This window comes from Bufo bufo, chromosome 11 (genome assembly GCF_905171765.1).
Source record: "Bufo bufo chromosome 11, aBufBuf1.1, whole genome shotgun sequence".
NCBI classification, from domain to species: Eukaryota; Metazoa; Chordata; class Amphibia; order Anura; family Bufonidae; genus Bufo; species Bufo bufo.
The window spans coordinates 23,166,868-23,181,759 of NC_053399.1; the positions used below are offsets into that span (position 1 = coordinate 23,166,868).

A 14,892-nucleotide genomic window follows, 5' to 3' on the forward strand; every position below is an offset into this window, starting at 1 on the left:
ATTTTAAAAGGAAGTTCCTTTTCACATCCCAGGACAGGAAAAACATACCACATTGGGAATTACTACACCTGTAGATCTGAGTACGTGATTTACGTACTACAGTGCCCATGTGGACTTCTCTACGTGGGAGAAACAACCCAAGAATTTAGAAAAAGAATAAATCAACATCGGTATGACATACGTAAACTACTACGAGGAGTAAAAGAGACAGATAGCTCCAGGACAGAACTACCCGTCCCAGAACATTTCCTCAACTTTAAACATAATGTTTCGCAGCTACGTTTCCGCATCATAGATGGAGTTCCACCCCAAAGGAGAGGGGGGGATAGGGAGAAACTCTTAAAAAGAATGGAGTTGAGGTGGATTTACGAGTTACAAACACTCGAACCCAAAGGCCTCAACAGGGAATTTAGGATTGGCTTACTCTACTGACCTCCCTGAATCTAATAGCCTCCACACTTGTCTATTAATACTATGCTCTACTTAAGTATTAATTGGATTTTTTTAACTAATGAAGTTAGTACCCAATCTGAATGGTTGAGATTATGTATAATAATTTTGTATTTTTTATGTGTCACATATTCACACAATTTCTGTCTTCTTTTTTATAGATGACTGGGTATGCGGGTGTGACCTGGGGATGCGGACTGAGGTGACATAATATTGACAACTGTAAGGTAGTCACTGGCTATATAATATTTTGGATTTTTTCTCTATATTCACCCCACAAAGGGGGCAAATTCTTGGATCTATTTACGTTACACTGGACTATAACATATGGTTTCCACTGCTTGCTCCATATATATGGGGGAATGAGATACGTGGCCCTTGGGAAGTAGCCGTATGGTGTATATATATATCTACAGTGGAGGGGGGTTGAATTGTATGATAGGACCTAATGGTCAGAATTATGGATGCATACCCGGAGACGGGAGTGCCCATTATCTGACTAGATGGGTTGGAATGACTGGATATATGGGACGGACGTCCCTCCAGATTGGAGGGTATGCCCCCCCTAGAATTGTTTGGGATGATCCATGGCTACATCTATTAACCCCGTGAGAGGGGGAGACGTGTTACCATTGTGACCATCAGGATTGTCTGATGAGGGTAGGTGCTGGCATATTCTAGGACGGAGGTGATTTACACTCAGTGATCCAATTTGAATGGTGCCGCCCTACGTGTATGAGGTTATGGACCCCGAATCAATTACCATGTGGCTAAACTCAAACTAGTGACTGGGTACTCTAATCCCGAATTTTGGGCGAGTAGTGGACACCTAGTTCATGTAGCCTTACACAATTTTTTTGATTAAAGGTCATATAAGTAAACATCTAAGTTCAACCACTTCAATATTAACTATAGACCAAGTTTGCCCCTGGACATGGGTAGAATATGGAAATTATACTCTGGCGTTTACACCCTGTATAAGAGGACGACACAAAGTGTTAGGATACCATGACAACGGCCGAGGGGGCGTTACACAGCGACGGGAGACTTGGCACCGGGCCCTGTCGCCACTGGAGTCGGGCGCGCATGCGCGTCTTAACCTAGTGGTGACGTGGATTGGAAGCGTCTGGTCTCCTGGGCGACTGCTAAGCGTCCTGAGGCTGACGTCATGAGACAGACGCGCAGGCGCAATTGACATGGAGGAACGCCGAGTAAAGCAAGGAGTTCGGCCTCACACAAGGTTGAAATAATAGAAGTTACCGCAGTGGCGATATTCCCCAGTTCACACCCAGCATCTTAGTAAGTTGATGGAATGATACGTATGATTTTTTGATGTATACACATTATATGAGACTTTAGAAAGACACATTATGTTGAATTTGCTGCAAGATGAGCAGAGAAAGGGGTGGTACTCACAGCCTTTGTTAATGATGTATTTGCATAACTGATTAGGTCATGTGACCGACTTTGTAGGGTATATGTATCCGCTGTTTAGTTCACATTGTTAGATTGCTTGAGAAAGATCACACTGATCGAAACGTCGCATTTTGTTGGTGAAATAAAGCATTAAGGATCAAGGCTGGAGAGTGCTGCAGTTTTTCTGTTACAATTGCACCTTCTCCAACAGCTGATCAGCGAGGGTCCTGGGTGTCGGACCCCCACAGATCAGATACTGATGACCTATCCAGAGGGCCCCTACTGAATTTGGGCCCCAAAGCAGCAACTTCCCCTGCTTCCCCTATAGCTACGCCCCTGCACCTCGTCATAAAATAGGCACATCTTCCAGCAGCAGAGGGAATATCATAAGCTGATGTAAGGCTACTTTCACACTAGCGGCACAGACCTCCGGCAAGCTGTTCCGTCGGGTGAACGGCCTGCTGGATCCGTCCTGCCGCTAGAGACCGTGTGCCCCTGGACAGCCGCTCAGTCCCCTCTGACGATAATGGGGGCGGAGTTCCGGCGGAGGCACGGTAGCGCACGGCGAGAGGCTGCCGGAATAAATGTCGGACATGTCGCAGTTTTATTCCAGCAGGATCTCACCGTGCGCTGCCGTTCCTCCGCCAGAACTGTGCACCGCCACCATTATAGTCAATGGGGACTGAGCGGCACTCCGGGGGCACACGGTCACTAGCGGCAGGACGGATCCGACAGGCTGTTCACCCGACGGAACAGCTTGCCGGAGGTCCGTGCCGCTAGTGTGAAAGTAGCCTAAGACTACATAAAATGTTACATTCCCCCTGATGTTTCCTGTTCAATGACAGCAAGCAGCGAACTTAGAAATCGCAAGAAATTGATACAGAAAAGATATAGGAAAGTTCCAAAGCTCTTCATTATTCAATGAATAACCTCTACCAGTTAAAACTGTAACACCACTTTAATGAGTTAGAACCTTTATGTAGATGTCCGTTTTTTATGTGCATCTGTTCCATGATAGGGGCCCTTTAAATTATAAAGCAGATGAGTGTAATGTAACAGGCTCCACATACAGAATAGAGAACATAGCCTAGACAATAGCACCCCCTTGTGGCATCATAGCATATTAAAGGTGATGTCCAATATTTAAAGTGCAACACTTATCAGATCAAAGCGACAAATCGCTGTTGTAGCGTGAAACGGCTGTTGCCTTTCTTTCTGCTATATGTGACCCGCACCCGCCATGTTTTAGACCGAATAAAGCCACGATTTAACGAAGATTCGGTGAGTGGCGCCTTGTTTTCTCTTTTTTCTTCTACCGTTGATGACTTATCAGATCAACATTGGTCTACAAAGGTTTAGGAGTTGCAAAAAGAGACAAATATACCGCCTTTGAATGGTATCTGGTGGTAGGTCACACACGGCTTTCAGAGAATCAGTATAAAGCCTCATTAACACGTCAGTGATTTCCATCAGTGATTGTGAGCCAAAACCAGGATTGGAGCCTCCACAGAGATCAGGTATAAGGAAAAGATCTGCACCTGTTTTGTGTTTGGAGCTGCACCTGGTTTTGGCTCAAAATCACTGATGGAAATCACTGACCAAACACTGACGTGTGAATGAGGCATAAGGCTGTGTTCACACTTCAGTTATTTCAAAAAGTTATTGTGAGCCAAAAACCATTGGTGAAGCCTCCACAGAGATAAGGTATAATGGAAAGATCTGCACCTGTTCTGTGCTTTTGAATCTCACCTGGTTTTGGCTGCAATCACTGATGATAATAACTGACCAAATAACTAGTGTGAACTTGGCCTAACCGGGAGCTGCTTTGGCAATGCTCTTTCACCAGGAGCTACTCTTCTAGAGAACTCCTCTCTTTGAATACAGTTGTGCTGCCTGGTCCATATTTTTTTATAGCACAAAATGCAAATGAAATGCTTATTTAAAGGGATCTGTCACCTCGTATAACACAAATTCAGATTTTAAACCAGTCATGCTCCACAGCTTACCTTGAATCGGCTGTGCTGTTTTTTATTGTAATCCGTCCAGCAGTTTTGCAAAAAAACGACTTTTATAAAACCCTGAAGGTGCCCAGAGGGGCATTATGTTCCCCTTTGTGTGCCCAGTAACGCCCCTCTTACAGTGCCCAGAACGACTTCCTGCAGAATCCCTAACCGCCCACAGCGTCTCATCCCTCTCCTCCCCCTCCCTGACGGCCGAGCGAAGTCTCGCCGTGAGAAGCTGGGGAAAAGAATTCAAAAGGGTGTCACAGTTTTGTGGGTTTAGTTTTTAAGAGCTATCCTTATGCAGTAAAAATTAGTAATTTAACTCTCTGGGTCAGTACCACATTTTTATACTTTTTTTTTCTTTTTTTTTATTATAGCATTTACAGTATGGGATAAATACATTTATATTTTATTGGTTTAGGATGTGGCTATGCTAATAATCATTTTTTTTTTTTTAATAAGGAGAAAGGGAGGTGATTTAAATTTTTATTTTTTAAATCTTTTATTTACTTTTTTCACTTTTTTTTAAAGGCTACGTACACCTTCGGAGTCAATTTTTTTTTAATGATTGCATTTTACAAAAAATCTCTATTTCAATTGGCCTTTATTAAAAATATTGAGCTGTTCTGTCACAAAGGGTTAACTGCTTTTCTAGCTGTGTGACTGGTACTTTCACTTAAACTTTGTGCCTCATAAACACTTATTTAAGCCACATTCTTCTCAGTAAGATAAGAAATGAGCTATAATGACTGTTTAGGAGGTCAGAGAGCAGAGATAAGGAGCCTGTCAGCTCCTGGTCTGACGGAAAAGACAGAAAATCCAAAGTGTGCGTCTAGAGCATCCCAGCTATGTACGGAAAAAAAGGACACCATATTTCTAATAAAGACCAATTTAAAAAAAAAAAAAAAGTTTAATCTTAAAATGAGTACAATGCAATATTAAAAAATTGCCCCCAAAGGTATCCATAGCCTTTAAAGTCCCACTATGGGACTTGACATACGGTCAATTAGAAAAAAAATACATGTCGTATTTTTATTCCGGCCGCCTCTCGGCAGGTTTGCCGTGCTGCTGCCGGAACTCCATCCCGCCCCCATTACAGTCAATGGGGCCGGAGCGGACCTCCGGCAGCACGCGTGCACTAGCGGCAGCACGGATCCGGCAGGCTGTTCACCCACCGGAACAGCCTGCCAGAGAAGACTGTTGCTAGTGTGAAAGTAGCCTAAGTATAACATATACAGTAAGAGGTGCCCAGGCATTTTGGAGGGCATGATGGGGTTGGATAACCCCTTTAAGACCATTTTCCACGCCATAAACTGGCGTGGAAAATGATGAATGAGACGGGTCAGCCAGCTCGTCCTCTTCTCCGCCCAATTCATGCCCCCTTTTTCCGACACCTCGAAAAAGTGGCATAAGATGGTAAAAGCCGCAGGTTTTGCCGCAAAACCCCTTTGTGACAAAAAAAGTGACAAGAATACGCCAAAACGTGATATAAAAACAATAATAAATGACCCCTCAACAGGAGAAAAATCTATCGGTAAATGAGACTTAAAAAATAAGAAAACAGGCGCAGACACCATAGCGAATGTGCCCCAATGTGTCGTCTTCCTGGTAGGGCCCGACTTTCACCACATTTGTGAATCTAGCCTTGGACAGCCCTCCATGTACTGTAATTGTACGTGGTAGCAGATTTTATTGTCATTAGATGCAGCCCTGGCACCCAAAGCGCCTTGATGTGCTGGGGTGCTCATAAGTGGGTGGGGTGCTATTCAGACTAAAAGCTCGTTCACACGACCGTGCCGACGCCCGTGTGCCTTACGCAATTTGCGGAACGGAACAGGAGGCCTATTATAGAAATGCCTATTCTTGTCCAGAACGGAGCAATGGATGCGGACAGCACATAGAGTGCTGTCCGCATCTCTTGCGGACCCGCTGAAATGAATGGTTCCGTATATACCGTATGCGGAACGCAAAATATGTTCGTGTGAACGAGCCCTAAGCAGGGCCTTAAAACGGGGTTTGGCAATGAAAGAGAAAACTGGTGTAATGCGAGTGCCTCCGCTCCAGGACGCCAATCTTAAGGGGTTGGCAAGAAAGCAGAAACCTGACAAACCCAGTTAACACGGAGTATGTCAGGTGATGTTGAGGGCCGTCATGGGATGAATCCAGTAAAAAAAAAAAAAACTTTAAAATGAGTACAGATGTAAACCTAGCCTTATAATAGGGTCTGCTGGATTCCATCATAGTGTCCGCCATTTTGCTGGTAAAAAAAAAATAGCGCGCATGCAGAACTATGTAATGGAATCTGTAACAGAACCGTGAAGGCAGGTGTGAACAGGACTCTCTTTATGTTACAGGACTACTCATGTATGTGGCTATAACACCTCATTAATGATACTGAAAAGTTTATTATTTTAACTTTCAAGTCGCCATGTCAGCATACAGGCACACCGGCCTGCACATTTCTGCTAGACCCAGCCTAAATGTCAGAAGAGCTGGCCTAGGCGCGGTACCTCAGCCCTTCTGTAGGCCTGGTATCTATGGTAACGCAGGGATTTCCCGCCGCCGGGGAATAGTCACGTGACGGCTACTTGTCTGTCAGGCTTCTGCCGGGCTCCGAGCAGGAGGGAAGAGTTGAAGCTGGCGCCATGTTGAAGAAACTGACTGTGAAGCAGATCAGTGAGTGGTTCACCATCGGTAAAGAGGTGTCAGATGTCAAACTGCTGGGGACCTGGTCTGAGCCCAGAAGTGACCCGGAGACGGGGGACCAGGAGGCCAGCAACAAGAGGTCTAAGGGGTACGTGACCTGTCATCTACCTTCATAGTGTTTGCTTTAATAGTAGGGGAGGGGTGACATGTCATGTCATGCTGGGAGTGGGGGAAGGGGTGACATGTCATGCTGGGAGTGGGGGAAGGGGTGACATGTCATGCTGGTAATGTGGGGGAAGGGGAATGGGTGACATGTCTTGTTGGGAGTGGGGTTGGGGGTGACATGCCTTGCTGGGAGTGGGGGAAGGGGTGACATCTCTTGCTGGGAGTGGGGGAAGGGGGTGATAAGTGATGCTGGCAACAGGTGACATAATGCTGGGAGGGAGGTGTGACTTGTAAGGGTAATTTCACACAACAGTGAGAAGCGGCCATCTTCTCAGAGTCATTGCAGTCCATGGTTGTGTTCATACCCCCTTTTTTTGGGGGGGGGGGGCTTTAATAATGGCTGTAAAAAAAACAACGGACACGTATTGTCTATTTTCACGGACAAACAGCCTCCATACAATTCAAGGGTCTGTTTTTTGCATCGGCGAAATGCGGCTGTTATAATGTACTTTTTTAATGAATGTACCCTTGTACTGGAAATGGCAGAGGGGAGGTGACATAACGTCCCAACAAAAAGGCAAAAATACGGTCGTGTCAATGGGGCTTTAAAGGGGTTGGCCCGTCTTGTACTTTGGGGACAGCCATCCTTAAAATAGAGCCCATAAAGTCACGGAGGGCGCGTGCGTGGCCGCCCTCCAATCATTTCTATGGGATTGCCAAAAATACCTGAGCGGCGCTCTTGGCTATTTTTCGAAGTTCCATTGAAATGAATGTAAAGCGTCCCGCACAAGCGTGGTCACCGCTCCGTTAACTTCTATGGCTTTGACTGAAATAGCCGAGCACGCTATTCGGCATTCCCATAGAAATAAATGGAGGTCGGCCGCGCATGTGTGGTGCTCCCTCTGTGACTTTGCAGGCTCCATTCTTAGGATAGGTGCAGGTCCCAGCGGTGGGATTGGGGGCGTACCCTAACCATATGCCCCCAAAGTACAAGATGGGACAACTCCTTTAACCACTTCCCATCCGGGCCATTTGCCCCCTTCCTGACCAGGCCTAATTTTGCAAAACTGACATATCTCACTTTATGTGGTAATAACTTTGGAACACTCTTACTTATCCAAGTCATTCAGAGATTGTTTTCTCGTGACACATTGTACTTCATGATAGTCATAAATTTGAGTCAATATATTTCACCTTCACCTATTTATGAAAAAATCCCAAATTTACCAAAAGTTTTGAAAAATTCGCAATTTTATAAATTTCAATTTCTCTGCTTTTAAAACAGAAAGTGATACCTCTTAAAATTATTTATTACTTAACATTCCCCATGTGTCTACTTTATGTTGGCATCATTTTGGAAATTTCATTTTATTTTTTTAGGATGTTAGAAGGCTTAGAAGTTTAGAAGCAATTCTTCAAATTTTTAAGAAAATTGCCAAAACCCACTTTTTAAGGACCAGTTCAGGTCTGAAGTCACTTTGTGGGGCCTACATAGTGAATACCCTCATAAATGACCCCATTGTAGAAACTACACCCCTCAAGTTACTTAAAACCGATTTTACAAACTTTGTTAACCCTTTAGGCGTTCCACAAGAATTAAAGGAAAATGGAGATCAAATGTTTAAATTTCACTTTTTTGGCAGATTTTCCATTTTAATCCAATTTTTTTCTCTAACACATCGATCGTTAACAGCCAAACAAAACTCAATATTTATTAGCCAGATTCTGCGGTTTACAGAAACACCCCACATGTGGTCATAAACTGCTGTATGGGCACACGGCAGGGCGCAGAAGAAAAGGAGCGCCACATGGCTTTTAGATGCCATGTCCCATTTGAAGCCCCCTGATGCACCCTTACAGTAGAAACTCCCAAAAAGTGACCCCATTTTGGAAAGTAGGGGATAAGGTGCCAGTTTTATTGGTACTAGTTTTGGGTACATATGATTTTTTGATCATTCATTATAACACTTTATGGGGCAAGGTGACCAAAAAATTGGTTGTTTTAGCACAGTTTTTATTTATTTATTTTTACAGCGTTCACCTGAGGGGTTCGGTCAAGTGACATTTTTATAGAGCAGATTGTTACGGACGCGGCGATACCTAATATGTATACTTTTTCTTATTTATTAAAGTTTTACACAATAATAGCATTTTTGAAACAAAAATTATGTTTTAATGTGTCCATGTTCTGAGAGCTATAGTTTTTTTTATTTTTTGAGAGCTTTTCTTATGTAGGGGCTAATTTTTTGCGGGATGAGGTGACTGTGTTTTATTGGTACCATTTTGTGGGACATACGCCTTTTTGATCACTTGGTGTTGCACTTTTTGTGATGTAAGGTGACAAAAATTGCTTGTTTTGACAGTTTATTTCTTATTTTTATTTTTTTTACGGTGTTCACCCGAGGGGTTAGGTCATGTAAAATTTTATAGAGATGGCTTTTACAGACGCGGCGATACCAAATATGTGTACTTTTTATTTATTTATTTATTTCACTTTAACACAATAATAGCATTTTTGAAACAAAAAAAAATGATGTTTTAAATGTCTCCATGTTGTAAGAGCTATAGTTTTTTTTGAGAGATTTTCTTATGTAGGGGCTCATTTTTTGCGGGATGAGGTGTCGGTTTTATTGGTACCATTTTGTGGGACATACGCCTTTTGATCACTTGGTGTTGCACTTTTTGTGATGTAAGGTGACAAAAATGGCTTTTTTTGCCAGTTATATATTTTTTAGTTTTTACGGTGTTTATTGGACTGGGTCGATTATGTGATATATTTATAGAGCCAACCGTCACGGACGCAGCAATACCAAATATGTCGATTTAATTTTATTTTTCGGCCCCCATAAGGTCATACAAGACCTCTGGGGGACATTTACTTCACATAGTAGCCCCAGTTACAGGAGAAATACACCCCCCAGAGAGGCTGTACAGTGCAATACAACGCTGTACAGCCTCAGTGCAGGGCTGATCGAGGTCTGTGAAAGACCTCACAGCTCTTGCACTCCGGTTCCACGATTAGCGTGCAGCTGCAGTTTCTGAACGGACGTTTTGGAACGTCCATTCAGAAATAGAGAACCACCCCCCGGACGTTTATAGTCAACGTGCGGACAGGAGGTGGTTAAGTGAATGTTCCACAGCTGCAATACCAAGCACAACCACTATACGTCACTGTGCTTGGTGAGGAAGCCATAGCACGACTGCCTTGTCGAACAGCTGAATGTTGGGGGTGTCGGGTGTCGTACCCCTCTCATCAGACGGTGATGACCCTTGAGACAGGTTTTCAGGTACTTTTATATTGATGGCCCATTCTCTTGTATGCTTCATGATCCCATACGCTGGCCTTACATATAACACACATTTGGCCAGGACACAAGTGATGACACCTCTTCGGGGCCCGTAGACGTACAGCAGAAGCTTCTTCTGGATCAGGAGCTTGGCCGACAAAAATGATGCCATTGGGCAATAAATGACCTATAACCAGGCGAGCAATGTGCAATGTATGGATACTGGTGTTTTGTGTCATCTACAGACATATAGAAGCCGATGACGTAACACAGGGAGTTCTGACGTCTCGCTCATTTCTTATAGTTGCACTCAGGGCATGTGGCATTTTGCAGTTTTGAGTAGTGAGAAAAACCTCAAGATGTCACAGGTTTGTTGTCATTTTGCATCATCAAAAAGCAAGACCAATGTGCCATAGCGGCTCTGGGGACCCAGAAGCACAGATGTTACATGGAAAGAACACCCCAAAAGGACTTGTGTCCATCTGGCCATTGTGCATTTCTTCTTCCAGTAATCTGCTATATTCATATTGAGATTCTCATGAAGAAGATTCTCCTGAGGCACCAAAAGCCACACCTCATCCATCCTTCAGTCCTTATGTCACCACCTGAGAAGTCACTCTCCTGTGCCAAAGGAACTCTATCAACTTAGTCTCCAGGCTCAAAGATGCACGGAGCTGCGGAAGAGACCCCAACAATTAATAACCTCCTAAGGGCTCATGCACACGACCGTTGTTGTTTTGCGGTCCGTTTTTCACGGATCCATGCTGTATGGCTAGTTTCACACTAGCGGCAGCGGAGTCCAGCAGGCTGTTCCGGCGGGTGAACAGACTGTCGGATCCGTCCTGCCGCTAGATCACGTGTGCCCCCGGACTGCCGCTCTGTCCCCATTGACTATAATGGGGGCGTAGTTCTGGCGGCAGCACACGGCAAGAGGCTGCATGTCGTAGTTTTAGTCCGGCTGCCTCTCGCCCCCTGCTGCCACCGGGACTCCGCCCTCGCCCCCCATTATAGTCAATGGGGATGGAGCTGCAGTCCGGGGGCACACGTGAACTAGCGGCAGGACGGATCCGACAGGCTGTTCACCCGCCGGAACAGCCTGCTGGACTCCGCTGCCGCTAATGTGAAAGTGCCCTATCTGAGGTTTTTTTTTTTTTGTCTCTAATTTAAGTCCTCCTCCGTTCCGTTATTCCACGAAACATATCCGTATGGTTTCCATATGTGATCCGTTTTTTGCGGATTGGAAACAGTAACTTATTAATCACCAAACACGAGCAATATGGGCTGGGCATAGCATTTCTACAGTATGGATCCATGAAATACAGATGTGTTCCGTGTGCGTTCCATACTTTTTGCAGACCAATTGACTTGAATGGGGCCTCGGACCGTGATTTGCAGACAATAATAGGACATGCACTACTTTTTTGCGGAACAGAAATACGGAAACAGAATGCACACGGAGTACCTTCTGTTTTTTTTGCGGACCCATTGAAGTGAATGGTTCCGCATACGGTCCGCAAAAAAAAACGTGTGCATGAGCCCTAAAAGAGGAAAGCAGCAAGGAAGCATCTGAAGATTTGAAATACTTAGTGGAGAGATAGTGTCCCCTGAAAAGAAAGACTAAGGGCTCATGCACACGACCGTATGTATTTTGCGGTCCGCAAAAAATACGGATGATGTTCGTGTGCATTCCGTTTTTTTGCAGAACGGAACAGCTGACCCCTAATAGAACAGTACTATCCTTGTCCGTAATACGGACCATAATAGGACATGTTCGTTTTTTTTTTTTTTTTTTTGCGGAACCGACATATGGCAATAATTTTCGTGTTTTTTTTTTTTTAAAGAACCATTGAAATAAAAAAAAGAACTGGACACGGAAATAAAATATGTTTGTATGCATGAGCCCTAAGGCTCCTTTCACATCTGCGTTTTTAATTCAGGTTTTGAGATGCGTCAGAGGATCTCAAAACCTGAATTAAAAAGGATCCGTTCCATTTAAAACATCCTGATGGCTCCGTTTCTGCCGGATCCGGTTGTATTAAATCAAAACTGAACAAACCTGAAAATCATTGTACGTCAATGGGCACCATGATGCATCCTGATTAGTATTGTCCCCATTGACAATGAATGGGGGCAAAACTGAAGCGTTTAATTCAGGTTTTGACATCATCCGCCGGATCTCCAAACCTGGATTAAAAATGCAAATGTAAAAGTAGCCTAACATGGAATCCAATGAAAAAGAAGAGAGAGTGAGATGTGGCATGGTCTACCAGGAGCAGCAGGTTATTTGTTCTTGAATGAGTAGTTATGGGGGTTCCCCTGGGATTTTAGTATTGTAGTTATATCTTGTGCACAGACCATCAATGTTAAAGGGTCGGAGAACCCCTTCAAGAACTGTTCCTTCCCGATAACTGCCTGCTCATCAGTGGAGGTGAGGCGCTGCGTATACTTGAACGATCAATTATGGACTAAGCTGGTTATCAGGAACGTGTTCGTTCACGATAATTGGTCTGAAAATAGGGCGTGTAAACCCGTCGTTACTAATTTATATTCATCAACCTATCGCACATTGAGGGGTGTTTCACACGAGCGGATGCCGTGCGTGACATCCGCTCCGTGAATGACAGCCAAGACCCGATGCAGACTGCAGAGGCACTAACATGATTGATAATGCTCCGACAAAATCACAGTGACAACTTTATCTCACTGTGATTTCGTAGTAAAGAGATCACAGAGAGGCACGGAGCATTATCAATCATGTTAATGCTCCGTGCCTCTGCAGTCTGCATCGGGTCTTGGCTGTCATTCACGGAGCGGATGTCACGCACGGCATCCGCTCGTGTGAAACAGCCCTAACGCCTCTTTCACACAAGCGTAACGGATTAGGTCCGGATGCGTTCAGGGTGCGTTCTGTGAACTGATATGTGAAAAACAACGCTCATGTACACAGACCCATTGAAATGAATGGGTCAGGATTCAGTGCGGGTGCTATGCGTTCACATCACGCATTGCACCCCGTGCGGAAAACTCGCTCGTGTGAAAGGGGCCTAAGGGTCAATCCTTTTCATGTCCCCATAGACTGACATGCAAATGGCCTTGTCCGTATTGTGGTCCCTAAACAACAGATCTGCAAAATTCCGATACTTTCCGTGTGCGTTCTGCATTTTTCTCACACCCATTAATAGAAAGGGTTGTACTTCTCCTCAATTTGGACAAGAATAGGACATGTTCTTTTAAGGCCTCATGCACACGACCGTTGTTGTGTTCCGTGTCCGTTGTTCCGTTTTCCGTGATTTTCTGTGGACCCATTGACTTTCAATGGGTCCGTTGAAAACTCGGAAAATGCACCGTCTGTCATCCGCGTCCGTGATCCGTGTTTCCAGTCCTATTTTTTCCCCTATCATTTTCAAGGCAAACTTGACTTAGATTTTTTTTTTTACTTTTCATGTCTGGTGATCCTCCAAAAATCAAGGAAGACACACGGAAACGGATCACGGAACAACGGATCCCCGTTTTGCGGACCGTGAAAAAATACTGTCGTGTGCATGAGGCCTAAAGGGTATTCTAGTTTTGTAAATTCATCCACAAGAACGGGGGACCTGTACACTTGCAGCACCCTGAAATTAACGGAGAGGTCGGTCACACATGGACATGGCTGCTCCAATGATTTCTATGGGAGTTCTGGAGATAGCTGGCTACTAAGGGTATGGGGCTCCCGTTCTGGTGATCGATGGGGGTCTCAGTGGTTCAATGGGTTCGCAAAAGATGCAGACAGCACTCCGTGGTCCGCAAAAAAAATATAGCCTGTCCTATTCTTGTCCGTTTTGCGGACAAGAATAGGCAGTTATATTAATGGCTGTACGTGCTGTACCAAAAATTGCGGAACACCCACGGATGCTATCCATGTTTTGCGGATCCGCAATTTGCGAAACCGCAAAACGCAACGGTCGTGTGCATGTAGCCTCTATCCTGTGGATTGGTGATCACTTAATCTAACCGGAATACCCCTTTAAAGAGAACCTTTCACTGGTTCTGAGATTACAATATTAATACGTGGCGGACATGTTTAGAAGATGTGATAAAGATGTGATATCACCATTGCGGTGCTGTGTCCTCCCCTCCGTTCTGTTTTGGCGCCCTGTATGCTAATCAAAAGCATCGGTACAGGGAGGAGGAGCCATTAAGAGAAAAAAAAATCCTCGCCTTTTCCCTGGCTGTGACGCGGTCCGCTGTTATTGGACAGGCGCCCCCTGAGAAACATGGCCGTCTCCTCCTCCCTGTACCGATTGATTAGCATACAGGGCGACAAAAGAGCCCGGGGTGCACAGTGGGGGAACGGAGCGGCGTATATTAAAAAAAAAAAATTTACAATTTTTTTTTTTTTGCGATATCAAATCTCCTAAACACGCCCTACGGTGCCAGGTATTCAGGTATTAAAGGGAACCTGTCACCAGGATTTGGGGTATAGAGCTGGGGACATGGGCTGCTAGATGGCCGCTAGCTCATCTGCAGTACCCAGGTCCCACAGCTCTCCGCGCTTTTATTGTGTTAAAAAAACCTTTTGAACAATATGCAAATTAGCTGATATGAGTCCTGTAGCCGGAGATGAGTCAAGCGTCAAGGAGCCCAGCACCGCCCCGCGTCCTCCGAATCTCCTCCTTGCCGGCTGACGTCACAGAGCTGGAGCGCCGAAATCTCGCGATGCGCGAGCTAGCGCATGCGCAGTGTCGGCATCATGTTCATTCCCTGTGCTGGCATCAGCACAGGGAACGAACTACGCATGCGCTAGCTTGCGCATCGCGAGATTTCGGCGCTCCAGCTCTGTGACGTCAGCCGGCAAGGAGGAGATTCGGAGGACGCGGGGCGGTGCTGGGCTCCTTGACGCTTGACTCATCTCCGGCTACAGGACTCATATCAGCTAATTTGCA

General features: G+C 45.0%; 1 protein-coding gene and 1 long non-coding RNA gene across 2 annotated transcripts in view; both read left to right on the forward strand.

Moving 5' to 3' along the window:
• LOC120981392 overlaps positions 1-14,892 on the forward strand; it is a 643,721-nt gene that overhangs the window by 289,173 nt on the left and 339,656 nt on the right. The window lies entirely within an intron of this gene.
• Positions 6,515-14,892, forward strand: part of TDRD9 (tudor domain containing 9) — a 147,551-nt gene continuing 139,173 nt past the window's right edge. The window contains exon 1 of the mRNA XM_040410868.1: positions 6,515-6,663. Within this exon, the coding sequence (XP_040266802.1) occupies positions 6,515-6,663 (149 nt within the window). The remainder of the gene's footprint in view (positions 6,664-14,892) is intronic.